The sequence below is a fragment of the Bubalus kerabau genome, chromosome 13 (assembly GCF_029407905.1).
Source record: "Bubalus kerabau isolate K-KA32 ecotype Philippines breed swamp buffalo chromosome 13, PCC_UOA_SB_1v2, whole genome shotgun sequence".
Lineage (NCBI taxonomy): Eukaryota > Metazoa > Chordata > Mammalia > Artiodactyla > Bovidae > Bubalus > Bubalus kerabau.
Window position 1 is genome coordinate 35,575,620 of NC_073636.1, and position 27,823 is coordinate 35,603,442.

At 38.5% G+C, this 27,823-nt stretch overlaps 1 protein-coding gene across 2 annotated transcripts; it reads right to left on the reverse strand.

Moving 5' to 3' along the window:
- Window positions 1-381: 381 nt before the first annotated feature.
- On the reverse strand, window positions 382-27,173 carry MTPAP (mitochondrial poly(A) polymerase). Of its 2 annotated transcripts, XM_055544007.1 has the most exons (9): window positions 26,928-27,173; window positions 21,969-22,141; window positions 21,232-21,465; window positions 19,044-19,268; window positions 11,875-12,086; window positions 9,501-9,727; window positions 2,938-3,030; window positions 2,784-2,857; window positions 382-1,134 (listed from the first exon to the last, which is right to left on the reverse strand). In XM_055544007.1, the coding sequence occupies exons 1-9, from the start codon at window positions 27,124-27,126 to the stop codon at window positions 775-777; spliced, it is 1,797 nt and encodes a 598-aa protein (XP_055399982.1). In that variant the 5' UTR covers window positions 27,127-27,173; the 3' UTR covers window positions 382-774. The 2 variants fall into 2 exon arrangements, with proteins under 2 accessions (XP_055399982.1, XP_055399983.1); XM_055544008.1 differs by lacking the exon at window positions 21,232-21,465.
- Between the last annotated feature and the right edge of the window lie 650 nt (window positions 27,174-27,823).

Genomic DNA, 27,823 nt, shown 5'->3' on the forward strand with positions numbered 1-27,823 from the left:
TTGGCTCAAGTCTGCGTTCTCAGACACTATACTACTTGCTTCATAAACTGACAGTCACTCTACAGGGACTACAAAGGAAATTATACTTCAATACTATCTACTTCCCACAGGGAGAAAGAATTCTGAAACGAGACTGAAGGAATATTGGAATATCACATACTAGTAGAAAAAGGATTTTATTTTTGAAGAGAGAAAAACTAATTAATATTTTTAAATACACAGTACCAATATTTTTATATATTTAGCTTAGAATATCTAGAATGTACTAACTGAAGTACCTATATTCATCTCTTTTAAAAATATTAACGTTTTTGGAAATCAGTACTAATATGTTTGTATTTATATGTGAAAGAATACTTGGAAGAATAAAAAACTAAGGAGTTTTATCAAATTTCTCAACTTTATTGTATTCATTGCCTATGTATATACATACCTAGAAGTCCCTTTAAATGATTTATACCCAGAGACTGATGCGGATATCAACAATGGTTTGATTCTAGGACTGATTTTTCCCACCTGCTTCGTATATTTTATCTGAAGTACATTCTAATCTTCTTTCACCTGTTCCTATGGCTAGCGTTTTCATATGGTGCCACTGCTTTGAGACTGAACATATTGCAGAGTCTCAGACCAGTTTAAAGGGCCCGACAGGAAGATCATGAGAAGAGAGACACTGGATGGAAGTATGACCTGCCAGGGCTTCACACAGTTCTTCCAGGCAGTCAGCGACCAGCTTACAGGATAAAACCAGTTCTGAAAGCAAATGAGCAGCCATCATGCCTGAGTGCTAATTGCTCTTCTCCCATTAGTGGCTGTGGAATTTTCTGCACCGCTACTTTTTATGGAATCCAACAAGTTTTTAATTCTTTCACTTGCAGGCTTCTTTTTCTTCTTGGAAAGAGACATATTATTTGCTACAGAAGGTAGCAGCAGGGCTGCCAACCCCCAAGGCTGATTACTTGATGGCGAAGGGCGGTCTTTACCTTCCTGATGTAAAATCCAGGCACTTTCTCTGGCCAGATCCACAAATTTTTGCAGTTGGCTTTGACTTACATTTTTGCTAATGTTGAGAGAAGTTTCAAAAGGATTCTGAATGTGCAGCGGAGAAGATTCTGGTTTGTTCTGTTCCCTTCCCTGTAGATCATTACCGGGAAGAAAAAGATGTATGAATATATTAAGGGCTCAGATACAGAAACTGTTTGGTTTAATAAAATGTCAAAAACACATAAAACACCAGCACTAACTTTACAGAGTAAAGAATCTCTTCCCCAAGGGAGCTCGGTATGTATGCATGTTATGTGTCAGTGTATATATGTGTGTGTACTTCTGACTGGCTTTTTCCACTGGTTTTATGAGTGCTCTTTAGAGAAAAATAAATTAGGTTTATGAGCTATGGATGATGATGTCACTGCTCCAATGAGAGGTATCTGGACTAAGTCAACCAATAAAAGTATTTTTAAAATAAAATAACGTTTATCTAACAGAACTGGGAAGGAAAAAAAAATATGGAAAAGAAAAATGGCATAAGATAGTTATTTTGGGGACTTCCTAAAAACATATCTATTACACACAAAATAGAAACACACAAAATTAGAAGCCTTAAATATAATAATTAATGTTTCACAAGTATGAAATGAGAAAGGTAGAGAAGGAACAAAGGATTATCCATTACGTATTTTAAAACATTAAAAGCTTCCTATATACATTCCTAAAGATTCAACTTAAATAAGGCTCTGCCAGGTGAGATATCTCATAGAATTAAAAGGAAAAGCTAGAGGTGACTCATGAACATCAGTGATCCACTAATCTATATAGTCTTTTCCCCTTTCAAATGATATCACTTACATAAATACTATAAAACCAAGTTAGGCGTCTCCATTGCGGGCAGACCCTGTTAATTCCCTAATGCCTCTCAAGCCACTGTCCAGCGGGGGTGCTGTCCTACCATTCTCTCTGAGCCCTGAGTAGTGAGGGCATATAGAGGGGAAAGCATTTCCTGTGTTCTATGACCTTTTTCTTCTAGACTACATTCCAGAGCTCTGTGTCTCTTACCCTCTCTATCCCACACTTTTTCTCTCTTTTTTTCCTTTTTTAAACAAAGTCTCCATGAACAGGATAAGAGTCAGGGAAGGATGAAAAAAGGAGAGTTGAAAAAACAGCAAAAAAGAATATCTGAGTATGTGTTTTATGAAGCCAATCTTACACGGGCTGTAACCAAATATCCCCACACTAAACAGAATAAACCCGGAGGCCATCTCACGTATCCCCCACTTGTAAACAGATTCTGCTTGGAGTTTGCTCTGATGGCTCTTCTTTTACGGAAAATGTCTGTCATTCCGCCTACTCAGATGAACCAAAATCATAAATTCACTTGCCCAGGTAAATTAAACCCTAAGGGCTCAAATTGAAGGAATTACTAAAATCTATCTTTGAGACTAGGTATTCCATTTCTTCCACAGAAACTCAAGCTGGTTTATAGAAGTGTATATAAAATTATGCTTTCTAAAAAACTTTTTAGAATATATTTCATACAGTCTTAGTAGTAGGTGATGACAAAGATATCATGGCAAACTGACAAAGAGAGATGCTGAAAAGAACTGGTCTACTAGATGAATCTGGGCCCAAGTCATGGAGCTCCAATACGTGTCAATTTTTTATCACTCTCTATCATCAAGAGTTGACATACAATGACATTTGTTAGAATGCTTTGAAAACTACACTCATTAAATATTAGCACAGTAGAAGACGATATACCTAATAATCAAATATGAAATAGTACTTACCTGTCGAATATTTATGGAATTTTTATTGAATGCAAAATTTCCAAAATACTCAAAAAATTCTTTCAGTAGTAATTCTGTAAGAAAATAAAACAAGAAAGATAATAAGAAAGTCTATTTCAGTCCAAAAACGAACAAAGAAAAGGAAAACACCTACCTAGTGTTTCTGTGTTTCTTGAAGGTTTAATTCTATTCAAGTCACCAACAAATGTACAGTTGTGGCCTTCTATTATACACTTATCTTCTGCATCTTAAATACACAGAAATGGAAAATATTTCACATTCTATTTCAAAGATATTCCCTACTTCAGAAATTTATAATCACACAAAGCAAAGCTATAATTAACATGCCCTATTATTGGTCAGGGTTTTTTATATATAGTATAAATAGTAGGATTAAAACTCCATTAAAAAGGATTTGAGAACAATTATACTACAGTACAATTAACCTTACATGAACTTTGGTGAACAGACTGCCCATCAACGCTCAATGATTCGTAATCTATCCTCTGAGATCATCAGTTTTCTAGTAATAAATGAAAATGTAGACCGTTCCCATCTTTCACTAACTTAAATCCTGGTACTATCTTTGATCAATTATATTTAACTTAGATCTCCATTTTCAGTCTTATTACCCTTTTGTGCATTTACTTTCAACAACTCACCCAAGACACATACAAACTGAATGTTCTAAGAGTTCTGAAAAACTTCTGGTAATTTCTAAGAGGCAGGCCTCTGCAGTGACAGGGATTCAGTAAGACTCATTTAACAGCACAGTGGACTCACACAATTCACCTTTCCTAACAGTATTTACATCTTTAGAGGTAATCGTTTCCCTAGTTATGGATAAATATACAGCCACCATGAAATCCTTCATCCATTCTAATTCACCTTCCACTGTACAAATGCAGGCAAACAAACTCCCACTCTTAGAAGACTAATCAACTGCCACTAAAAGGGCTTTCTCTTTTCCTAGCTGTAAGGGGGCGCCCAGCCTTTTGTCCTGTGCTCCATCAGCAAGCACCTGACCACACCATGGCTGCATTTATGCAATCTCCTCCCTGACCCCAGTCTGGGACTAGAGAGAACACTGTCCAGTCCAAGGCAGTGATGACCTTCCCTCTTCCCACTGGCCAGTCCACAGCAACAGTGTCCAGCATACAGCAGGCACATAACCAAGAATCTGAATGTTAGCTGATATTTGACTTTGAATGATTATCTGTAATAGCCAGAGAGAAATTCATAAAACAAGGTTTCTTCAAACTACCGCCTCCCTTTTTTTGGTGTGGTTTTGGTTTTTTTTTTGGTTAAAACCCTGGTTACTGACTTAAGTACTCAAAAATCATTCCAGATTCTAACACTGATTCTAAATTCTAAAACTGTTACTCATTTTTTAACAGGAATTTTATGTGCACTGTTATACAACTGAAGAATTTATATACAGGTCCATTTAGATTTATTTTTCCTGGGACCTGGGCACATGCCTTATTATTTCAAATTATCAGCAGGCCAGTCATATATACTGATGCTCTTTTAGCTGCTGTGTCTTATTTTTCTTTTTTCCAGGTATATATTTACAATAGAAAAGTAAATCCACATTAAAGTATATCTATATTAAAGTACTGAATATTTCTAGGAATGTACAGTGATGAAAAACAGACTGTGTCTATAACTGTTCGTCTTCACCAGAAAAAGTTTTTAACAGAAAGCAGTAAAACTTGAAGGAAAAAAACGACCCCCTGATTTAAGACAGGGCCAGTTTTGTTTTCTCAAAACCCCTAAAGCATTCAAACCCAGGAAACAACTCAGCTGTTAAGTCTTCTCCCTTTTTACTCTCGCTCCTGTTTTTCTGCTATTGAACTAATATACAAATGATAGCCATTAAAATTAAAAATTCAGTTCCTTAGTCACACTAACCATATTTCAAGTGCCTGACAGCCACAGGTAACAAGTGGACAATGTGATGACAGGAAGCTCTACTGAACCATGTTGCCGTAGAGAAATCATTCTCAGCCTATTCAAACATGACAGTCTGTTGTATGTGTGCATGTCCAGTCGCTCAGTCATGTCCAACCCTTTGCGATCCCATGGACTGTAGCCCACCACGCTCCTCTGTCCATGGGATTTCTCAGGCAAGAATACTGGAGAGGGTTGCCCTTTCCTACTCTAGGGGATCTCCCCAAATCAGGGATGTCTCCTGTACTGGCAGGTGGATTCCTTATTGCTGAGCCACCTGGGAAGCTCCTATGACACCCTATGTCTCTCTGTTCATTTCTATGGAAATTACTTACTTCTTAGAAGTATTGTATGAAACACTGGCAATCTACAGACAAGGTCAAGTCCTATTACCCCTCCTACCAGGCGATGCATGCCAGTGACACTCAGCCCCTCTGGGTGGCACCTACATGCTGTTTCAGAGCACATGCTCTGGGGTAAAGATGGTGATATAAACTCAGCATCTACCTTTACCCCAAAGCACTACTGAAATGAGAGTAAAATGACATAAAATCTTAAAGATGGAGAATAGGAAAGACAAGAGCAACCAAAAATTTTACGTTGAAGAACTGATGGACAAGCAGCAATGACTGAAAGAGATCTGAGAACACTGGGTCCTAAACCAGCAGTAAAGAAAGCCAAGAAGAAACCAGACATTCAGGCAGAGCCCCCAAAAGCTTAGCAGCTGAAGTGCCAGATCTGACCAGAAGGGCCCAGCCTGGATGCCTGATGCTTAGAGCAGTGAGACCCCCAGGTCTCTTCCTGACAGAAAATGTCGGGTTTACCCTGGAGACAGTACAAGAAAGAATCTCTATACTGGGAGATGCAAGACACGTTTGAGGGTGGGAAAACTGTTGTAAACACAACAAATGGTGTAATAAACGCCAAAGTTTCAGCATGTTAGAAGCCAGGCCTTCTCTTCCAGAAAAAAAGACTGAAAGAGCATGTTCTAACATAGGAAACTTAGATGATGCAAAAAAAATTTCACCCAAGTGCCTGGAACTCAAAGAATTGTCACTGGGTCACGGAGAATGAGCAACTAAAGCTCTCTTCTATGTTGGGGTCTCTGTATCAAACTTGCTGAAAGTGCCACCCAGTCATTTCTTCTTGAAACCTTTAATTCATCATAGGAAAGAAAAACAGGCGTCCTAAACAAAAGAACTCCAATCAAATGACTGATTGTAAGAGGAAGATGCTGGATTAAAAGCATTAAGCACAGAAGTAAATATTACAAAGGGACCAAAGCCAAAACAAGACAGAAAACGCAAGAAAATAAAAGAGACACATGGGGAAAGCAGTAGAGACTGTAAGAGAACATGAAGAAACAAAACTTCAAGAATAACCAAAATATGAAAGCTGCCATCGTGCTCAGTACAAACAGCCTTCAACTTTAAAATGTTCATCCAATCATCTGAATCTATTTACTGAACTCCTCTAAGCCAGGAGTGGAAAATGCAGAGACAGCCTGACCTAGAAACGCTTGGTCAAGGCAGCCAGATCAAAGAACAACAATCTAATAGTTGTCACAATACAGGTGTGTTCCAGGTGCTTGCAAGGCAACAGGGCACCACCTCCGAGAAGGAAGGGAGGAGAGAGGAAGCCAGGAGAGACCTAACAAGTCAGATTCTGGACTGGGTTTGTCTTTTCTCTTCCCTGGCTTGATCAGGATGAGCTTCTCCAGGTAAAAAGAGAAGGCAGGAGAAGAAGCCACTGCAGGTGAAGACACAAGATGTGCAGAAGTGCAGAGGCTCTAGGATCAGTGAGGAGCGTGGAGAACTGCAGCTCCTGAGCTGCAGAAAGGAGAGAAGGTACAAGAAGAGGAGGAAGACAAAGATCATGAGGGACCCTAAACGCAAAGCTAGAAGATCTGGACTTCAACTTCCAGATTTCAAACAGTGGTTGACAGAGTCGTAGAAGTGCTGACAGGTGTTCCACAAACTGACACTGCCTTCTACTAATAAACTAGCAGGCAATCAAGCAAGCTTACTCTTACTTTCTTCTTTTTGAAACAATACAAACTGATAGGCTCTATCTGAATATCAAACGAGAGGCACAGTTCAGAAGAAAATGACTGTAACAGGACTCAAGCCCCTCAGCTGATGAACCACGGGGTTCCCACGATGGTGATGATTTCACAGTTTAATATTGTTTTTATTCTTAGCCATATACTGTTGAAGATACATTGGTCTAGGACCCCTGGTTAAAATCAGAAAGTATAAAAAGCATGGATTCTAAAGAATACATAAATGAATAGGAAAAAAAAATTCAGATACATTCTTCTCAAAATTATCTTTACCACATCCTTCATACACACATTTACCTATGAAAAAGTATTTCATAGCAAGTTCAAGATTTCACTAGAAGTTTAAAAATCAATGATCAAAAAGTAGCAACAATTATATCAAGTTCATTTTTACATTTATTAGCAATTCATACCTATAATTTGCTATGTGGAAAAAAGCAACTGAAATGGCCTGATTTCTCTGACCATGTTTAAGAATGAGCATGAAAAATGTTAAACAACCAACTTAGTATTTTTAAGTAGAAAATAAAAGAATTCCCATCAAAGGAATGTTTTGATGCTGTAGAATGTGATTAAATTTGTATTTGGCTTAAAATAGATTTGGAATAAAAACTCAACATGTCATTTTAAATTTGTTCACAAATTATATTCTTTTTCTAAAACAATTAGTGGAAATTTAAAAAGATAATAGGAAAATCACTGAAAGGATTTCAAGAGAGTGAATACTACAATTAGATGTGAATTTCTGAAAATCACTGTTAGTTAAGACCAGAGCAGTGGGAAGGGAGAAGCGGTGCAAATGTCCCCAGGCAGGGATGCAGAGGGCCGGACAGCAGCAGGGGTGGGAGAGAACCATCAAGGTGTGATGATGTGCCGCTAACACAAATCTGCTTCAAAGCAGCCTCCTTTTTTCAGTTTCTATTCTTTCTTCGCTTCTGAACTCCAAAATCCATGATACCTCCCCAAACAGTTTCTAGGAAAGTAGTCTTAAGCATCAGTGCACACAGCAGGACTGAACAGGAAGTGCTCTTTCCAGGCAGCTAATAGGTGAGATCTACCCAGGTTTTCTGTTTGTGTGCCTCTTCTCTCTTTACTAGATTTAAGCGTTGCCTGAGAAGGTCGTCTATCGTCTCTATGTAGACCACTGCACCCAAACCCACACCTGACACAGGGTTTGTAGCCAACAGATCCAGAGTGAATGAATGACACTGAATGAGGAGATGAACACAGGCATGGACCTCAAAGGTGAGATACAGGCCCACCGCTCTACCTCCCTCTAAACTTCCTACTTTCCATAACCCACCACACGAAGATTTTTAAAGCTTATTTTCAAGCGGTACCAACAGAAAGAAGAGATTACTTCTAATTTGAATAATAAGAAAGGTGGCATGGAAGTGAACTTAAAAGAATTTATAGAGAAGAAAAGGCATGTTCCAGGATGAAAAACAAATATCATATAAAAAGGAGCTAACAGGAAATGTTATGAACATGTTATTGGCTGAAATGTGGGAACACATGAAGAGAAAGAGTGGGAAAAGAGGCTAGAAAAATGGCTACAGGTGAAGATCCTATATAATACAAAGCTAAGCCAACTGCCTGAGGTTTATTTTCTAGGGAATAAAATCGTTTTACAATCCCTTTAAAGAGGGCCACTTTAGGAATGTTCTTTAAAAGAATTATCTGGCAGGAATATATAGGAGGGGCAGACGATGGAGTGCATATACATTTTCTGAGTAAATCCCTGAATTATTTTCCTTTCATAATTTAAGACTGTAATACTTTAGTATCGCCCCCAGCAGACTATCAAAATTTCAATTTATTTAAAACACAAATTAAATAGTATACTAATTCTAAAACCATTTACCTAAGATTGCCTATAAACTTTCAACCAAAAAAAAAAAAATCTAGGACCTTGAAACACCATGAAATGGTTTTTGGCATTTCTAAGAGAAATCTGGAAATAGCTTCAAACTTGGAAAGCCATTTGTAAGCTGGGTTCCAATCAGAAGCTGCATCTGGGATATATTTTTCTCCAAGGTCATTCCAAACTTGGTCAAGCCAGGAGAGGCTCCAACTGGCTCAGGAGATGGTAAACAATGTTGCCAACTGACACAGTAAGACAGAGCTCTTGAAAAATTTTAAAGGCCTCCGCTTCACAAATCATCAGCTCTCATGACCCCTGGTGGACATTAAGAAAATTAAGTTTTTAGATTTTATTAATAAGAGTCACAACACTTTGAAAATACATGACCCTTAAACAAACTGAGTGCCCAAGAACTGATGCTTTCAAACCGTGATGCTTGAGAGTCCCTTGGACAGCAAGGAGATTAATCCTAATGGAAGTCAACCCTGACTATTCATTGGAAGGACTGATGCTGAAGCTCCAATACTTTGGCCACCTGATGCAAAGAGCCGACTCATTGGAAAAGACCCCGATGCTGGGAAAGACTGAAGGCAGGAGGAGAAGAGGGAGACAGGATGAGATGGTTGGATGGCATCATCAAAGCAATGGACATGAGTCTGAGCAAACTCCAATACATAGTGAAGGATGGGGAGGCCTGGCATGCTGCAGTCCATGGGGTTGCAAAGTTACCTGACTGAGCAACTGAACAATAAACAAACAAACACACACGGCTTTGATAACACATGGTATTGCTATCCATTCAAACAGTTAGAGAGAAAACAGATGCTTTGAGTCTCACCTGCAAGGGTTTTTAGGTAGTCTAGTGTTGGAAGAATAGGAGGTGACCTCCTCTGGAGAAAAAAGATGACCATCATGGTGAGAGAGAAATTTGTAATCCAAGCACCAGGAATACTACTCGTTAACGAATGTGCTCGAGCCCAGCATCGGACACTGAACACCAAGGCTCTAACCCGCGAGTCCAGGGCACCATACATGTAAAGCAGTTCAGAACTTTTCAAGGCAATCCTTTGAAAGAGAAAAATAACAGAAATTTTCAACCCCCCAAATTATGATCCCAGAGTAGAACAAAACACAAACCTGGGCACATATCTTAACTATCTTACTCTATCTAAACATATTCAGAACAACAAGAGCAGATCATCAAATGCATTATGTATTTGCAATATAACATTTAATATGAATGGTAACCTTTCATTACCATTAAAACATTCTTCTAAATGCTGACAACCACAATGCAGTTATCATACTTAAAAAATTTAAATCAAAGTCCATAAACATGATGTAGTAAGTGAAATAATACCTAAGTGCTCTTTATTAATTATCAGTAAAGACACAAGCAGGTCTGTAAGTAGGAGCTTCATACTTTAGTTGCAATGTAGATTAACTAGTCCTTTTCTGTTTTAAGTCATCATTAATTCCTGTGTTTATTTGTTGCACCCACAGCTTTTCTAGTGTTTTAAGGGGCACTGAAGATACATGCAGAGAAGATATAGACAGAATGAACAAAGTCAGAATCAGAATCTATTTGGGTTATAGGCATTCCAATCCAATGGTTCTGCAGATTAATTAAAACTGTGCTGCATGATTATTTCTGATCTTCCTATCAGACGAAGCTGTAAGGGAAATGAAGTCATATGTAGGATTTGCACTCGCCACAGGAAGAAAAACATGACAAAGATTTCCTGATAACTGAATTTCAAAAACAATTTGATCTTGTTATGGATTGATTATAGGTGACCTAACCTTATACTTTATCATCCAAATCAGGACACTTCAGAATGGGAAAGGGAGATTATCTAGTCCTTCAACAGACAAGGGAAATATTATTTTATCAAGAGAGTATAAGTCTTTTAAAATTTAGCCAAAATTACTTAAGTGTACTATTTATAAAAACCACAACTCAGGAAGATTAAATATGTATTAAGAAATCAGTCTTCAGAGCCTATTTTCTAAGTCTTCTAGTCATATGTTATAATGCAAAGAATTATAAGGAATATTTTAAAATTAAGTTCCTAATGATCAAGACATGTCTTGTAATTTCTCAAAGACCCAAGAGAGGGCACATGTTATTTCACAGTATCAACTCCAAACTGTCTACTAAGTACCATCATGGGTGGCACATCATGGGTGGAAATTCATGGTGATTAAATGCGTTAGCTATGTAAATGAAGCTAAATTAAGCTGAAAAAGAAGTAGCACACAGTACAAGGTATCTGATATAAAGAAACATGCAAGTATAAAAAGTCTGATGCATATTAAAGTTTTAAAAACTATAGCAACAAGACAATTAAAATAACATTATTACAAAGATAAAAGTCATTTTATTCGACTTACATACTATAAAGAAAATATAGTAATGAGAGAAAGTATAGTATGTATTTTTATTTATTTTTAGTCCATGAGCCACTTGAGAGAAATTCAGAAGTATTTAGCACTGACTCGTTAGTGAACACTTGAGTTTATTCAAAACTGCTTTAGATTGGATTTTATGAATCTATTTTTAGTTATGATTATTTAACTAACAGATAGTATAGGGAGACAAAATGCATGCAATGAGTACGCTAGAGTGTAAAGAAACAAACGACTCAATTGAGAAGTTTTCCCTACTGAGAACCAAAGAAAAGTTATCAGAGCATAAAAGAACTTGTCATTCTCATTATCCCCCTTTTTTTTAAGCAAACAGGTTGATAATAAAATGAAAACATGCTGAAGAAAACTATGCAGTCTTCTTAGGCTGCTCAGTCCACCATTTGTTTGACACAAAGTTGACTATATCTGGAGGCAATTCCCAGGGCAAACTCAAGATGCCACTTTACTTTCTAAGTAAACTAGAAGGCTAGATACTCAGAACTTTTGAGTTGTTATCAGGCTACATAAGAAGGAACAATGAAACACAGTTCTCAGAAGATGTTTGTTAGGTATGTTAACATTTTAACACCGTATCTTAACATTTTATTAAGAACACCAAAAAAAAAAAACCCCAATAGATATATATAGTATAAGAGAAAGTACTTCCTACTTTTCAAGTTTTCACGTTTTAAAAAAATTACTAGTAAAGCATATCCAAGAGTCAAAAATCACTGTTTCTGCACAAGAAAAACTATGCTAATCCTTTGTAATGTTCATTTAAGATGGTAAGTAAGAGACCATACCTGTTGTTAGTAGTCAGATCACACTGAAACCCGGAGGCCTGGTGTGAGAACCTGATAAGCGGGCAGCGGGCGTTCAGGATCCTCTGGACTCCCACGCAGCCTGGGCCAAACTGGTCTAGGCACTCTCCTATCACAGACAGGATCTTCTGAGTTGCAACTCTTTCCGAAGGAACGTTTTTCACTTGAAATTCCATCAGAAAATTTCCTGAGGTCTGAATAATAAAAACATTAGCAAAGAGGAGCTTTTTATAAAAAGGAACTTCTGAAACTTTTCTAAAAGGATGCTCTAAGTCATTTCTGGTCAAAACACACACACACAAAACAAAAAATTAATAACCATACAGACACAAAAAATTCTCCATGCAATCACAGCCAGAACCAGACCAAAAATCCTCAATTGTCAAAATGAAAAGACAATCGACAGACTAGGAGAAAACATTTGCAAACAGTTCAACTGGACAAGGGCCAATATATACAAATGGCTCATACAACTCAATGACAAAAACAAAAACCAAAGGAAAAAAAAAAAGACCCAATAGAAAAATGTGTGTAAGACCTAAATAGACATTTCTCCAAAGAAGACACACAGATGGCCAACAGTCATATGAAAAGATGCTCAACATCGCTAATTACTAGAGAAACATAAATCAAAGCTAAAATTAGGTTGGAGGGAGGTTCAAAAGGGAGGGGACATATGTATATCTATGGCTGATTCATGCTGATGTACAGCAGAAACAAACACAATATTGTAAAGCAATTATCTTTCAATTAAAAATAAATTTAAAAACAATTAAATATCACACCAGTCAGAACAGCCATCATTAAAAAGTCTACAAATAATAAATGCTGGAGAGGGTGAAGAGAAAAGGGAACCCTTCTACACTCTTCGTGGAAATGCAAATTGGTGAAGCCACTATGGAAAACAGATTGGAGGTTCCTTTAAAAAACAAAAATAGAGCTACCATATGGTCCAAAACTCCATCTCTTGAGCATTTATCTGGAGAAAAATCTGAAAAGATACATGCACCCCAATGCTCACGGCAGCACTATTTACAACAGACGAGACATAGCAGCAGCCTAAATGTCCACTGACAGATGAATAGATAAAGATGATGTGATATACACTCACACATACACACACACACACTGGAATACTACTCAGCCAAAAAAAGAATGAAATAATGTTATTTACACAACATAAATGGACCAAAGATTACCATGAAGTCAGAAGGAGAAAGACAAATATATGATACCACTTATATGTGGAATTTAAAATATGATACAAATAAACTTATTTATAAAACAGAAACAGACTCATAGACATAGAAAACAAACTTATGGTTACCAAAGGGTATGGGGATAGGGAAGGGATAAATTAGGAGTTTAGAATTAGCAGATACAAACTGCTATATATAAAATGAACAACAAGGTCCTACTGTGTAGCACAGATAACTATATTAAATATCCTGTGATAAACCATAATGGAAAAGAATATGCAAAAGATAGACACAATATATGATAATGGAATCATTTTGCTGTACACCAGAAATGAACACAACACTGTAAATCAACTTATACTTCAATAAAAACATTTAAAAAATCTTCAGTTGTCTTTTGATTCTCTAAAGTATAAAATACTAACTTGAAAGATCATTGGTTTTTTATAATTGACTTAGTAATACTACACATAGAACCACAGACTCTGTGAATATATATATACATGCCCTTTTCAAGTCAGCCTTTCCATTTTCGTAAGATCTGCAAACCCACACTAGTTATAACAGGAAATACATGCATGAGAAGAGCAGATCAACAGAAGGAAACAGACAATATAACTAGATGTAACTATAGGCATTTAATAGTTAATAAAATGAACTCTGCAAATTAATGCAGAAATGCTATTGAAAGAATGAGTCAAGTGGCCATCAAAAAAAGAAACTAGACTAGTCCAAAACCAAAGTAAATTCAACACAGAGCAAAGACTTCAATAAAAAAGGTTTTAAACAATAAAATACCAGAATACAATAGGAGAATGTTTATACAATCATAAAGGATTCTCTAAGCATGACACAAAATTCCAGAACACACAAAAGAATATGAATGAATAAAAATGAAAATCATCTTAAGGCCAAGCATATTTATTACTAGACAGAAGACAAATGAAGATAATAATACATGTCATATAAAGGGATAATGTCCCTAATTTATGAAGGGTTTGCACAGAGCCGAATTCTACAAATGGCCAAAAACATCTGAATAAGAAATTAACAGAAGAAATAAAACTGAGCAAGAAACATAGTAAAAGATGTTCTTGTTTTCCAGAAACTAAGAGGAAATTGTAACAGCAATGAGGTTTTTTTGATTATCAGTCTGGCAAAAACAAAAAGGCTGACAGGACCAGCTTTGGTGGGTGAGGAGAAACACATCCATCCTGACAAGAGGAGTGTAAACTGACACATACTTTTGGGACAACTTCAATATTGAAATAGCAAAACTCTGAATATGTACGATTTTGATTAGTTACTAAAATCCTAGGAAATCACCCCAAAGGAATGCTAATACAAATGAGCAGATTTACAAAGCTGTTCACTCACTGCAGCACTATTTGTGCGGTAGAATACCTTCTAAAAGCTCTATCTAACTTAAAGCCCTCTGCCCTCAACCCACCCCTCTTCAAGAACTCATTCCTCCTGAAAGGATGAAGGCCCTGACAATGCATGTGGACCAGACAGGGTTGCTGACGTGAGCACCATGGAGGCTCCCCTCACCACCCAGTGTTTCCACCAGGAACTGCAACTGAGGGTCAGAGGCTACCAGGTGGCTGAAATGGAACTCAGAAACTTTGGGGCAGGCAAATGCTACACCACCAGGATGAAAAAGTAAAGAAAATCAAAGTGGGGGTGGGGAAAGCAGAGTGAAGGGGAGGAAGATATTAAACAAAGCAAAACATGGAGAGAAACAGACCCTTTGTGGATTGTTGATAGTTTATACTTTAGTTCTAGTCGTTTCCCAGGACTCACCCACACTCCTGACTCCTGACTCCTGAGTTCTAGGATGCTTCCTCTACTTCTATTTGTTTAAGCTGCTCTGGGTTGGTTTCTGTTACGCACAACAGAAGAATATTACCTACTATAGTTGGCAATAAAGCAGGAAAAAAGATACTGCTCCCTAACTAACGAAAAAGGACTGGTTATGAAATAAATTATGGTGCATTCATTCAATAGAATATTCTGCAGCCATTTTTTAAAAGGATACAGTAGATTGAAGCTAAGACATATTTATAGATTTAGTTATAATCTCTTCCTAACTGTCCTCAACTCAGGCTGAAGAATAAAACAAGTCCCGAGAATTACAAACCAAGGTGGGGTACCGAGACACACAGAGCACCAAGAGGAAGCAGAGGTTCATGACGGCATACAGCAATCAAAGAAGCTGCTTTATGGAGGACAAATTTAAAAGTAGTCCTGCTTTTTGTTGTTGTTAATTTATTTTTATTTAAAAATTAAAATTAAAAAATGCTCTTGTTTTTCATTATATTTCTAAAAAGTTTCTATTAGCAAAGCCATTATAATCTTAAATAAGCACATATTTCAGAATATAAGTATATAACAACATTGCTTAAGTTAAACCTACATACAAAATTACGTCAAATTGTTTAGTGAGACTGGAGCACTGTCTTTTAAAATACGTTTTTTCTAAATAGCTCTCTAGTTCAGAAATCTAACATCCAACTAAGTTTCTAACTCCTTCCTCTACTTCCAACAGAAAAAAACCTGTTTCTTACTGTCTACCAATCCTCTCAAACATTCTATAAGTTGGTTCTATAGCACCAATCCAGTTTTACAGCTAGGAAAATCAAGGCACAGAGAAGGTAAATAACTTACCCATTGTCACACAGCTGTAAGTAGAAGAATGATTAATCTGCAGTGTGGCTCCTGAGCCCAAGCTTTCACCATCACAACATATTGTTAGCCATGTTAATTATTTAATATAAAAATAACCTAATATAACTTAAGTGTCCCCGCCAGGAATTTAATACAACTTCAAGTATTAAAAGCATGTTAGTCTTAGTAAGACTGATCCATTTCACTGTGATGTGTTTTATATTCCTTGGCCAGTTCTGACTCTGTAATTACACACTGAGCAGATAGGCACTGTGTGGGATGAGAAAATGAACAGACGCCATCCCTGTTCTGCCCACGTTTATGATACAGTGAGAGACACAGATCAACCACTAACTAAATGTAACCCAGGAGGAATCTGGAGACAGAAAGATGAGCAAGACACTGCAAAAAAGGAGTGATTAATTTTGACTGGAGCAAAAAAAAAATCAAGTATGGTTTTAAGAAGGTGGAATCAGAACCAGGACTTGCAAGCTGCTTAGGAATGGCAGTCAGGAATGGAAGGAAACAGCACTCCTCACTGAAGAGACATAACAATTGTTTCGTTATCCACATCATAAAAGTGCCTTACAATTATGTAATTAAGTAATATGACTGAAAAACTGGTGTGTGAAGATACAGAATGAGAAATTATCACTAAAATGAATTATGAAACAGATCATTTCAATTCTCTGTTAAAAAGAACAGTTCTAAGTTTGTGGATGATCCAATCTGTGTTTTAAGGTAACTTCAGTGGAACCTGAGGGCTAGAATACCAAGGCATGAGGCGAGGAATACGTGGAAAGCAAGATGTTGTTATAATCACTTAACTGAGAAGTTTTAAGGGACCCTGTGACCGCAGCTTCAAGGATGTAAATGAAGAGGCAGGCCTAAAAGATTACCTTAGATTTCTTTGCTTAGGTGACAGCAAATATCAGGAAAGCTAAAATGCCGCTAATTAACATGTGACACATAAATAAGAACTTTCATAAAAACTTAAGAATATTAACAAGGAGATGAAGACAAACTTTTGTTTTCAAAATGTTAAGTTTGAAGTTTCAACTAGACAGTCACACAGAGATTATTAGTTTGAAATACATAAGAAAGAAAAGTCATAGAAACCTAAGATTGTACAAAAATGCAGAAGTTTTTCCAAATCAAAGTTGTAATTAAATTAAAGCCCCTCTTATATTGTTTGGGATGATACCAGACACACTATTTAACTTTACTCTGTCAGACATGCATGTTAATAAACTATAAATGGGATATAAAATCCCTAAACTGTAAATGGAAAGAAAGTAAGGGATCAAAGGGCAGAATAAAGAAAGAATTCAACAGGAGGAAGAAAGGAAGGAAAAGCAAAGGAAAAGCACAGAAAATAGGAAATAAAAAATTAAACAGTAGAAATAAAATCAAATTTTACCAGTAATAATAAATAAAAAGACTCAAAGATTGGACTAAAAGCATAAAATTCAGTGATTTGCTATTTATACCCAAAATATAACAACATATGTTATGCTGCTGAGAGAAATATCAACAGTCTCAGAGTCTCTTGATGAGGATGAAAGACTGAAAAAGCTAACTTAAAACTCAACATACAGAAAACTAAGATCACGGCATCCTGTCCCATCACTTGATGGCAAATAGATGGGAAAAAAGTAGAAACAGTGATGGATTTTCTTTTCTCAGGCTCCAAAATCACTGCAGACTATGACTGCAGCCATGAAATTAAAACATGCTTGCTCCTTGGAAGGAAAGCTATGACAAACCTAGACAGCATATTAAAAGCAGAGACACCACTTTGCCGACAAAGGTCCATCCAGTCAAAGCTATGGTTTTTCCAGTAGTCATGTATGGATGTGAAAGTTGGACCATAAAGAAGACAGCACCAAAGAACTGATGCTTCTGAACTGTGGTGTTGGAGAAGACTCTTGCGAGTCCCCCAGACACCAAGATCATCAAATCAGTCAATCCTAAAGGAAATCAACTCTGAAAATTCATGAGAAGGACTGATGCTGAAGTTGAAGCTCCAATACTGTGGCCATCTGATGCGAAGAGCTTCAGTTCAGTTCAGTTGCTCAGTTGTGTCTGAATCTTTGTGACCCCATGGACTGCAGCACGCCAGGCCTCCCTGTCCATCACCAACTCCCAGAGTTTACTCAAACTCATGTTCATTGAGTCAGTGATGCCATCCAACCATCTCATCCTCTGTAGTCCCCTTCTCCTCCCTCATTCAATCTTTCCCAGCATCAGGGTCTTTTCAGATGAGTCAGTTCTTCGCATAAGGTGGCTTAAGTACTGGAGCTTCAGCTTCAGCATCAGTCCTTCCAATGAATATTCAGGACTGATTTCCTTTAGGATGGACTGGTTGGATCTCCTTGCAGTCCAAGGGACTCTCAAGAGTCTTCTCCAATACCACAGTTCAAAAGCATCAGTTCTTTGATGCTCAGCTTTCTTTATAGTCCAACTCTCACATCCATACATGACTACTGGAAAAACCATAGCTTCTCATTGGAAAAGACCCTAATGCTGGGAAAGATTGAGAGCAGGAGAAGGGGCAACAGAGGATGAGATGGTTGGATGGCATCACTGACTCAGTGGACATGCGTGTCAGCAAGCTCCAGGAGAGAGTGAAGGACAGGGAAGCCTGGCATACTGCAGTCCATTGGGTCTCAAAGAGTCAGACATGACTTAGCAACTGAACAAAAATGTGAAAGCTGAAAATAGTGATACAGAAGAAGGTTTCTGAGACAGATGACAAGCGGCCATCTTAATAAACAAAAAGAATTCAAAGAAAAGGCATTTACAGAGATGATGGACATAACAATGATAAATGAACAACCCAATAAAAAGGTATGATAATCATACACTTAAATGTAGCTAACATAGTCTTTGAATACAATAAAAATCAAAAGATTCTGAGAAATGAATAGAAGCAAATAACATGATATGTAAAAAGTATTTCAGTAACTAGGTTATGCAGATAAAACAATTAGTTAATATCCACATAATCTGAAAAACACAGTAAGTAACCTTGGTCTATCCAAAAAATTTCTCAACCCCCAAAAGGAACATTTTATTACATGTTTAAGATATTCACAAAAAATGACCACATATTAGACCAATGCAAAGATTTTACAATTCCAAAGAAGCAGTATCAAATAGACTTTACTCTGTAACCACACTGCCTCTTAAGCTTAGCAATCAAGTTATAATTTTATTAAGTCCAAAGATTTCCTTTATTTCTTCTAATAATTTTAACTTTGTGATTTAAAGAAATGCAGTTACCTTTTGAGCAGTAAAATTTCCAATTTCATCTAGATCCAAAAACATGTCCAAATCACATCCTAGTTTCCCAAAACTATTCACCGAGGAGCCAAAGGGTCTGACTGCACAGTCCGGAAAGTACGCAGCCGCTACATCTTCAATGAGAGAGCAGGTGAGATATCGGAGCCTGGCGTTCTCCTCTGTGAGCTGGAATTCCCTCAAGAGAGTGTTCAGCTGATCATCTACCTAGCTGGCCAAAACAAAACAACAAAACACAGAAAATGTTCAGGTCATGTTGCATAATGGTCATTTTATTTCAGATATTTGATGGCTTAGGAGACTGACTTTAAAAATACACAATCTTTTTACATTGAGCCTTATTACAAATGCCCTTTAAAAAGTACTGAGGAATGAGGAAGGATACCAGCAAAATAAAAATTGGCTAGAATTAAAACTACGACTTTTCTTAGGCACTGAGTATAAAGTATTGTTTAAGGAAAATGAAAACAGTAAAATGCTCTAGTAGAGGAGGTAGAAACCACCACAAAGCTGGACATTTAAAGGGAGTTGCAGGGGAGAGGAGAGCCAATGTTAAAGGCAAGAAACACTAGAAAGCAGTAAAGTTTCAGGAATGAAGGCCCACGATCCCCCAGTTCCTTAGAACAACAGTCCTGTATGTTCCCTAGGAGACTGGTGTTAAAATGATCATACCATGAAGGTGCCTGCTGCTGCTGCTAAGTCGCTTCAGTCGTGTCCAACTCTGTGCGACCCCACAGACGGCAGCCCACCAGGCTCTGCCATCCCTGGGATTCTCCAGGCAAGAACACTGGAGTGGGTTGCCATTTCCTTCTCCAATCCATGAAAGAGAAAAGTGAAAGTGAAGTCGCTCAGTCGTGTCCGACTCTTAGAGACCCCATGGACTGCAGCCCACCAGGCTCCTCGGTCCATGGATTTTCCAGGCAAGAGTACTGGAGTGGGATGCCATTGCCTTCTCCGATGAAGGTGTATACTGGAGCTTAAATATTCATATTTAAAATAAAAACCACAGCCTTAAAGGCCCACAAAGTAGAGGAAATATAAAAGGTTAGAAGTTTTAAAAACTAGAAAAATCAATACCCCAAATAATATATTTTGATAAATAAAACCATAAAGAGATTTTTGAAAAGAACTAGCTAAATCTTTGACAAGTCTGTAAGAAAAACCAAAACTAATATAAACATCATGGCATCCGGTCCTATAGCTTCATGGCAAATAAAAGGGGAAACAATGGAAACAGTGACAGACTTTATTTTCTTGGGCTCCAAAATCACTGCAGATGGTGACTGCAGCCATGAAATTAAAAGACACTTTCTTCTTGGAAAAAAGGCTATGACCAACCTAGACAGCATATTAAAAAGCAGAGACATTTTTTGGCCAACAAAGGTCCGTATAGTTACAGCTCCAGTTTTTCCAGTAGTCATGTACAGATATAAGAGTTGGACCATAAAGAAGGCTAAGGGCCAAAGAATTGATGCTTTCGAACTGTGGTGTTGGAGAAGACTCTTGAGAGTCCCTTGGACAGTAAGGAGATCAAACCAGTCAATCCTAAAGGAAATCAGTCCTGAACGTTCATCAGAAGGACTGAGGCTGAAGCTGAAGCACCAAAACTTTAGCCACCTGATGCAAAGAGGCAACTCATTGGAAAAGACCCTGATGCTGGGAAAGACTGAAGGCAAGAGGAGAAGGGGGTGACAGAGGATGAGATGGTGGTATCACCAACTCGATGAACATGACTTTGAGCAAACTCCGGGAGATGGTAAAGGACAGGGAAACCTGGCGTGCTGCAGTCCCTGGGGTCGCAAAGAGTCAGACACAACTGAGAGACTGACCAACAACTACAAACATTATTAGAGCAGAAAAAAAAGAGATAAAACCAGAAATAAGATCTTTTAGTTTACAAAAAGAATGTCATATACAATTATATGTCATGTTGACAAGAGAGAGAAAACTAGAATAATCCAAAGGCCCAAAACTTTGGAAGAATATGATTACTTCTTATGATCACAAATGGTGCATCAGTAAGGAATGGGGAAGGACTGATTTTACTTTTCACTCGGTCAGTATCTCTGTAATTTGAATATTTAATAATATTTGATAATAAAAACTTAAAATGTACAAAACAAGTCAAACACACATATATCAAGTTGGGGAAGTATACCTAAAAACTTACACTTTCTGCACAACAAAGTAACTGATAAAGCTTCTTGCTTGAAGGAGGAGACTGGTTACTACATTGAAGGCTTGACAGTTCAGAAGTCTGGTTTAATGAATTTCTCAATTTTAAATTTAAATAACGTGACTTGAATGGAATTGCAGCCTCTGGGCCCAGGCTTGGAGTCCGGGTTATATTCTGCAACGAAGTTACACTTTCCTTCTGACAAAATTCTACAACAGCGTAAAGACCCTAGATCAAAAACATAAGAATAGAACATATTCCTAAATACTATTAATATTTTTAAACTAATAGTGTTTTAGTTCATATTTCCAAGCAATTATCACAACATGAAAAACGTTCATTATTAAAATCTACAATGGTATGCACACAAGCAATGGTTTTAAACCATTATAAGCAGATTAATAAAAGGAACACTATAAAATGGTATGAGTTAAGTGAAGCTGAAAATAATGCTGCCACAGAAAATTAAAAGGTAAAAAAGGACCTCCCACTGGCTCCAATGCCTAAGATAAGGGAATGATTTAAAGTAGTCAAATTATGATTCGGTTATAATTAATACTCCTATAAGGACTTCTCATATTAAAAAAACCTCATTAAAGAAATTTAGATAAAGAAAGCTGTAGGATATTAACAGAAAATATAACTTTACCATGTTGCAGAGGCAAGAGAGCAAAAAATAACTAAAAAAAAAATATATGACTGTTAAGTCAGACTGTTTCTCAAATACTTACAAAACTTTCATAGAAGAAGTGGCGGTTAATAGGTCCGTGCTGGGATAAGAACTTGAGAAACTTTTTCTCATTGATTTTGTTTGGGCAGTGGATCAACACAGTCCGCTGGGCCTGCTCTCGTCTCTCGTTTTGCACCTCAGAGAATCTCTTTTTTGGAGTCCTGTCTTCAGAGCCTATGAATGAGACAAAGACATTACCAACATACACGTAAAATTTAAAGCATCTCTTGATAAGGATATAAAGACTGTACACTTGGCTACAGTCAACTTTATCCTAACCTCATCTTATTTCTTCTCCTCCTTTATCAAAGTGAAGTTGTGCTCCTCTCAATCTTTCTATTACCATTCCCTTGTGTTTACCATTAAACTGTCCACTGTTTTGATTGACTATAGTCAATGAATAGCGCTAAAAAGGGAGGTTTCCACAAAATTTTCAAAGTAAAACCACTTTTATAAATACACACATAAGAAGTCTATATAAGCTGTAACATTTCAAAGTCTAAAAGAAATACTTTCAAGCCTGAGTGCAATGAAACAAAGGTGCCAAAGTGCCCTTTATAAAATAATCTTTTTAAGAACGCCTTCTTCTTTGACTCCTTGCTGTGCTCCCAGTCTGGTCTCAGCCCCATGGCCTGAGTTTGAAGCTCCCAGCACCTTGGCCCCTTCTCGCCCACGTCGACTTCTGCCACCGCCTCCTCCTCCACACTGCACACCTACAGTGCTCTTCACACGACACCATCACACGAGGAACTTTCACAGCCTCGCTTTCTGGCTGCAATGCCCACCTTCTCATTTTCTGTCTCACAAACTCCCATTCATCCTGCAAATTTGGCTCAGGTCTGTGGAGACTTCTGACTCTTCTTGGCAGAATCGCCTTCACTCTGCAATACCTCACTTCAACATCTCTGGAAGAATGTCAGTCACAGTGTTGTATTTACTTTAACAACACAGAAGAGGACCTATCTTCCATCCTTAGGACAGGGATGACCTCAGTCTACTGACAGCCTTTCCACCTGGTCCCCATTTCCTTCTTTTTTTAATGGTCCAAGTTTTTCTCATCCACTTTTCCAGTTGTAATTACCACCTCAATCTTCTTGTTGCTGATATTTACTGAGTCTACACTGATGTTCAACTGCTAATTGTAAAAGTAAAATCAAACTGCAAAATTTCATAGAATAAATGTATAAATCCTCCTCCAGTTCTAACACCCAACTATTAAGTGTGATACTTTTCCAGACATTTTCAAGGCATATATAAACATATACATCTGTACCTCTCCAGAGATAAACATTTTTCACACAACTGAAATTACTGAAAATGTACTGTACATTCTGTTCTGTAATACATTTTTAAATATTTAATACACTGTCATATCTTTTCACATCAGTAGATATATATATTTACCTCATTTTAAAAATAATTGCATAAGTATTCTTGGGTATTATGGTAATTTAATTAATCCTCTATGATAAATATTTAGATGGTTTACCTTTATCACTATCACGAGCAACACTGCAATGTCATCAGTATACAATGTCTTTGCACTTCTAAGCAAGTATTTGCCTGCAGTTGGACTACTGAGGAGGAACAGAAACTGAATTTGAGAAGGAGATCAAAAAGTTTGATGAATGATGGAGAAACATGCTTGAAAAGACAGGAGGTAAGGGGGGAAGGCAGGGTCTACAGGACTAACAGCTCTGGCCTTGAACAACAGAAGGTACGGATGATGCAGACAGAACAAAGGCATGAAAGAGGGGTCAGGAATTTCAGGTAATGTATGTTCATTACCTTGTAAAAAAGCTTGTCAAATGTACAAAGAACACAAAGTTGGAAGGAAAAAGTAGTAAGTGCTAAATTTTAAGACAGATTCAAATTTGCAGTGGTCGTGATAACAATCTGGTAAGCAAAAACACACAGAATATTGTCCTTCATTTAGAATCAAAAACAACATAAACACAGAAGCACATAACGTGGGTGGGGTGGGAGGAGGGGAGGGATCGGCTAGCAGTAGATGTATAAAAGAAGAACAAAAGTGTGATTTGGTGAAAGTTCAATATAAGCCAAGGGAATGTATTAACTTCTGGGGTGAGAATGGGGAGAAGACAGATATAGATATAAAATCCAAGTTCAAGGGGTACCGTCACTTTTTCACTATTCACTGGTCAGGCCACACGTAGAGTACACGCTCTGCTCCAGACATTAGGGATCTGAAGGATGCTGATTAACCAGAGAGCATCTGGAAAGAAGTAATCAAAGGTCTAAAACTCTGGTAGGGAAGTACTGCAAAGAAAGTAGGGATTTACAACCTGGAACAAACCAACGAGAACGCGACAGCTGCCCTTCCACTGGGGCAGCACTTTCCAGTTTTCACAAAAACACTCGCTTCTGAATCTCATAATAACCTTTTGAGATAAGGTAAGGATCTCAAGGTATCTTGAGGTAGGTAAGTATGAAAAAACAAATCAAATATCTAACAAGCTGGGTTGCCTCCTAAAGAGCTTAGCTGCTCCTTGGTTGCCTGACACATGTCCCCTGTTCTGGTAACACACAACCCTGTCTGTGAGATTGTAGGGGGCGGCTGTCAATAGCTATCTTCCCATACATGTGCCCACGCCCCACTAGGCGGGCCAGGACTCTCAAATGATTTGAAACAGCGCCTCTTGGTCCAGTAGGTGAGGGTGGCGGGGTGGGATCAGGTGATGATCAAAAACTCTTTCTTAGGATCTTTGAAATTCAGGCAAAAGATTATTCTCCCACTGGACAAAGTTGCAAGCTACTAGTGGCCATTCCTCCCCGCTTCACCATTAACAACCTGTAGAAGAAGAACCTGAGAGAAGGAGGCCGCCACAAGAACAGCAGAGGAAATAACTCACTCTCATCACATCCATCCAGGTGACCTTAAAGCAGTCATGTCTCCTGGAGTTTGGTTACATGGTTGGTGGATCCTCCCTTTAATTTGAGTTAGTTTCTGTCATCTGCAGCCAGAGTCCTGAACAATACAAATTCTTGTTCTTAAATCAGGGTTCTTTCCATTTCTCACATGAAAGCTATGTCAAAACTAAGACCAACAGGGAAATGGGAAATTAGTAGCTTTAGCTCATTATAAATATTTTCCAGCCATCCGAGCCTCATCAAAAATGAACTGACTTTTTTATGAAACAGTGTGTTCCTTGTTATTAGAAAATGTAACTAGCAAAGCTTTGGCAATGAGTTCTCGCACTGAGTGAATAACTCAACTGGGTATTTCTCAATTTTCTTCTAATTATAAAATTAAATAGAATAATCACCTTCTTCTCTTTAAAAACAGAAAAGCAATTCAAATGAGGATTTTGTTACTTGTTATGCCTCACAAGAATCTCTAAATATTTAGCCAGTTATATTACCCTAATGATACAAAATGAAACACATTTCTTAAGGAAAACAAAAAAGTTCTACTAAATGAAGCTTTGGAATCAGAAGGATTTATTCTTACCTTTGCTACTGAATAGCTGAATAAGCTTGAACCACTTACTCGCCACCTGGACTAACTTGTTTCTGTATCTATAAAATGGACTAATAATAATTCCTTCCAAACTGAGTTCACATAGTTCTGTATCTCAAAGAGCATATGAAAATACTCTAAAATTAAGCCGCTATGCTGCTGCTGCTAAGTCGCTTCAGTCGTGTCCAACTCTGTGCGACCCCATAAACGGCAGCCCACAAGGCTCCCCCGTCCCTGGGATTCTCCAGGCAAGAACACTGGAGTGGGTTGCCATTTCCTTCTCCAATGCATGAAAGTGAAAAGTGAAAGTGAAGTCGCTCAGTCGTGTCCGACTCCCGGCGACCCCATGGACTGCAGCCCACCAGGCTCCTCAGTCCATGGGATTTTCCAGGCAAGAGTACTGGAGTGGGCTGCCATTGCCTTCTCCATAGTCATGTTAAATTATAATAGCTTCTTTGGCAGAAGTCTTACTCAAATTTTCAGTCACTTAAAGAGATTCTAACAGAAGCAGTTTCTACTACACACAATCCAATCAGCATTTCAATGAACTGTCATATTAAGCAATATTTCCCACTCACTGTCAATGAGTCTCTCAAACAGTCTGATGAGGACAGCAACCCTATCATTTATTTTAGGGAAAAACACTTTCCTGGTTTAGCATGTTTTAGAGTTGTTCCCAGAAATAATTTCATATCTTAAAATTCCAGCTCCAAGAAATGGTAAAATCAACATATTTTGTTGAACAGCGGGACTAGAGGTATAAATTAACTCAGCTGCAAACCACTCAGCACCTTGGGCCTCTGTCTACGTCTCTAAAATGGAAACAATTATACATTTCCTGCTAGATTGCTTTAAGAATTGTAAACAGCGTATACGCATCTCTTAGGTTTCAAGAGGGGTGGCTGGACTTCTGAACACACCAACACATAAACTTAAAACTCCTGCCTGTTCCAGCCCCTGCAGATCTGTTAACCAGGCTGATTTTGTTCAAATTGGCCAGAAGAATAAAGCAAAAGGCAGTAACTTCAGAGGCAGAGCCTCCAGTGGAGGACCAAGGATCCCAGTTACTCATTCATCAAGGCTTCGCTCGGCCTCCATGAGCAACTTGTGAGCATCAAAATCAGTTACATTTGTGAGCTAGGAAGCTACCGAAAAAGGAACTGTGGAATCACTACCATTACTGGCAACAATGTTTCGCCAAACTGTCAAACACTGGCAAATTGCGTTCCTGGCCTGCAAACGAGCCTTGAACGACTTCATTGCTGGACACGGAGTCCCCGAAGGCAGAAATGTCACAAACCCCGCTACGACCACGAGCCACGACGGCGGCTCTAGATTCCCCGAGCGCGGTCAGACGAGGTCGGGACACCTCTCCGATGGCCAAAGGCGCTTCCACAGGTCAAGCGCCCGCCCGCGACTCCAGACTCTTCCTCCTGCCCTGGCCCGAGGCAGATCGCGGCTACAGCCCCAGCACCACACCTGTCTCCGCGCTCCCCGAGGACTGCTCTTCCCTGCTGAGGTCTGCGGCCACCGTTCCTGGGCAACTGAGAAGCCTGCGAAGAGGGCGCTGGACTTGGCTTCTCTGAACGCGCAGGGACAAACGGGTCAACAGCCCCACGCTGCAAGCCGCCATTGTCAAAGCGGCAGAAGCACGAAGGGGCGCCGGGCTTCCGCGCATGCGCGCTGAGGCGAAAAGGATAGGAACCCTAGAGGGTCAAACTAAGCAAAGGACGTTTCCCTTAGATGATAAGATGCGGCTTGAATAAAGATGCCTGAGCTTTCTGACATGTTTTAAATATTTCTACTCTCCCGCGGTTCTCTGAAAAAAGACGCTCAAGGGAACGAGCAGGCGACATACTCTTTTACATTGAAAATAGAACCAGAGACGGGGGCATGAGGAAGAGGCGCTGACTTGGGAATCTAAGAATATAATAAAGTCGACACTTTTTCTTTCCCTGGTGGCTCAGAGGTTAAACCATTTGCCTGGAATGAGGGAGACCCGGGTTCGATCCCTGGGTCGGGAAGATTCCCCTGGAGAAGGGAATGGCAACCCACTCTAGTACTCTTGCCTGGAGAATCCCATGGAGGGAGGAGCCTGGTAGGCTACAGTCCATGGTGTCGCAAAGAGTCGGACACGACTGAGCGACTTCACTTCAAGCCCTTGACGTGTGTTGACTTTTTAAATTCTTACAACAGCCCTGTGACGTAAGAACTCTTACTATGCCCATTTATTTATGGGGAAGTTAAGGCTTAGAGAAGGTAAGTAACATTCCTAAAGTTCTACAGCCAGACTGGAATAGAAATAGAAGTAAACCTAGGTCTCACAGTAGGGTTTCCCTTCCTCCCTCCCTCTCTCGCTCCCTCCCTGTCATTTT

What these genes read in the sequence shown, in the direction of transcription:
- MTPAP (XM_055544007.1), bottom strand. Translation starts at nt 27,126, where the DNA reads ATGCGCGGAAGCCCGGCGCCCCTTCGTGCTTCTGCCGCTTTGACAATG. An exon ending in ACTTCTTCTATGAAAGTTTT is followed by an intron (nt 21,466 to 21,968) that starts GTAAGTATTTGA and finishes TTTTTGATCTAG; the next exon opens with GGTCTTTACGCTGTTGTAGA. An exon ending in GATCTGACTACTAACAACAG is followed by an intron (nt 9,728 to 11,874) that starts GTATGGTCTCTT and finishes TCTCTTTCAAAG; the next exon opens with GATTGCCTTGAAAAGTTCTG.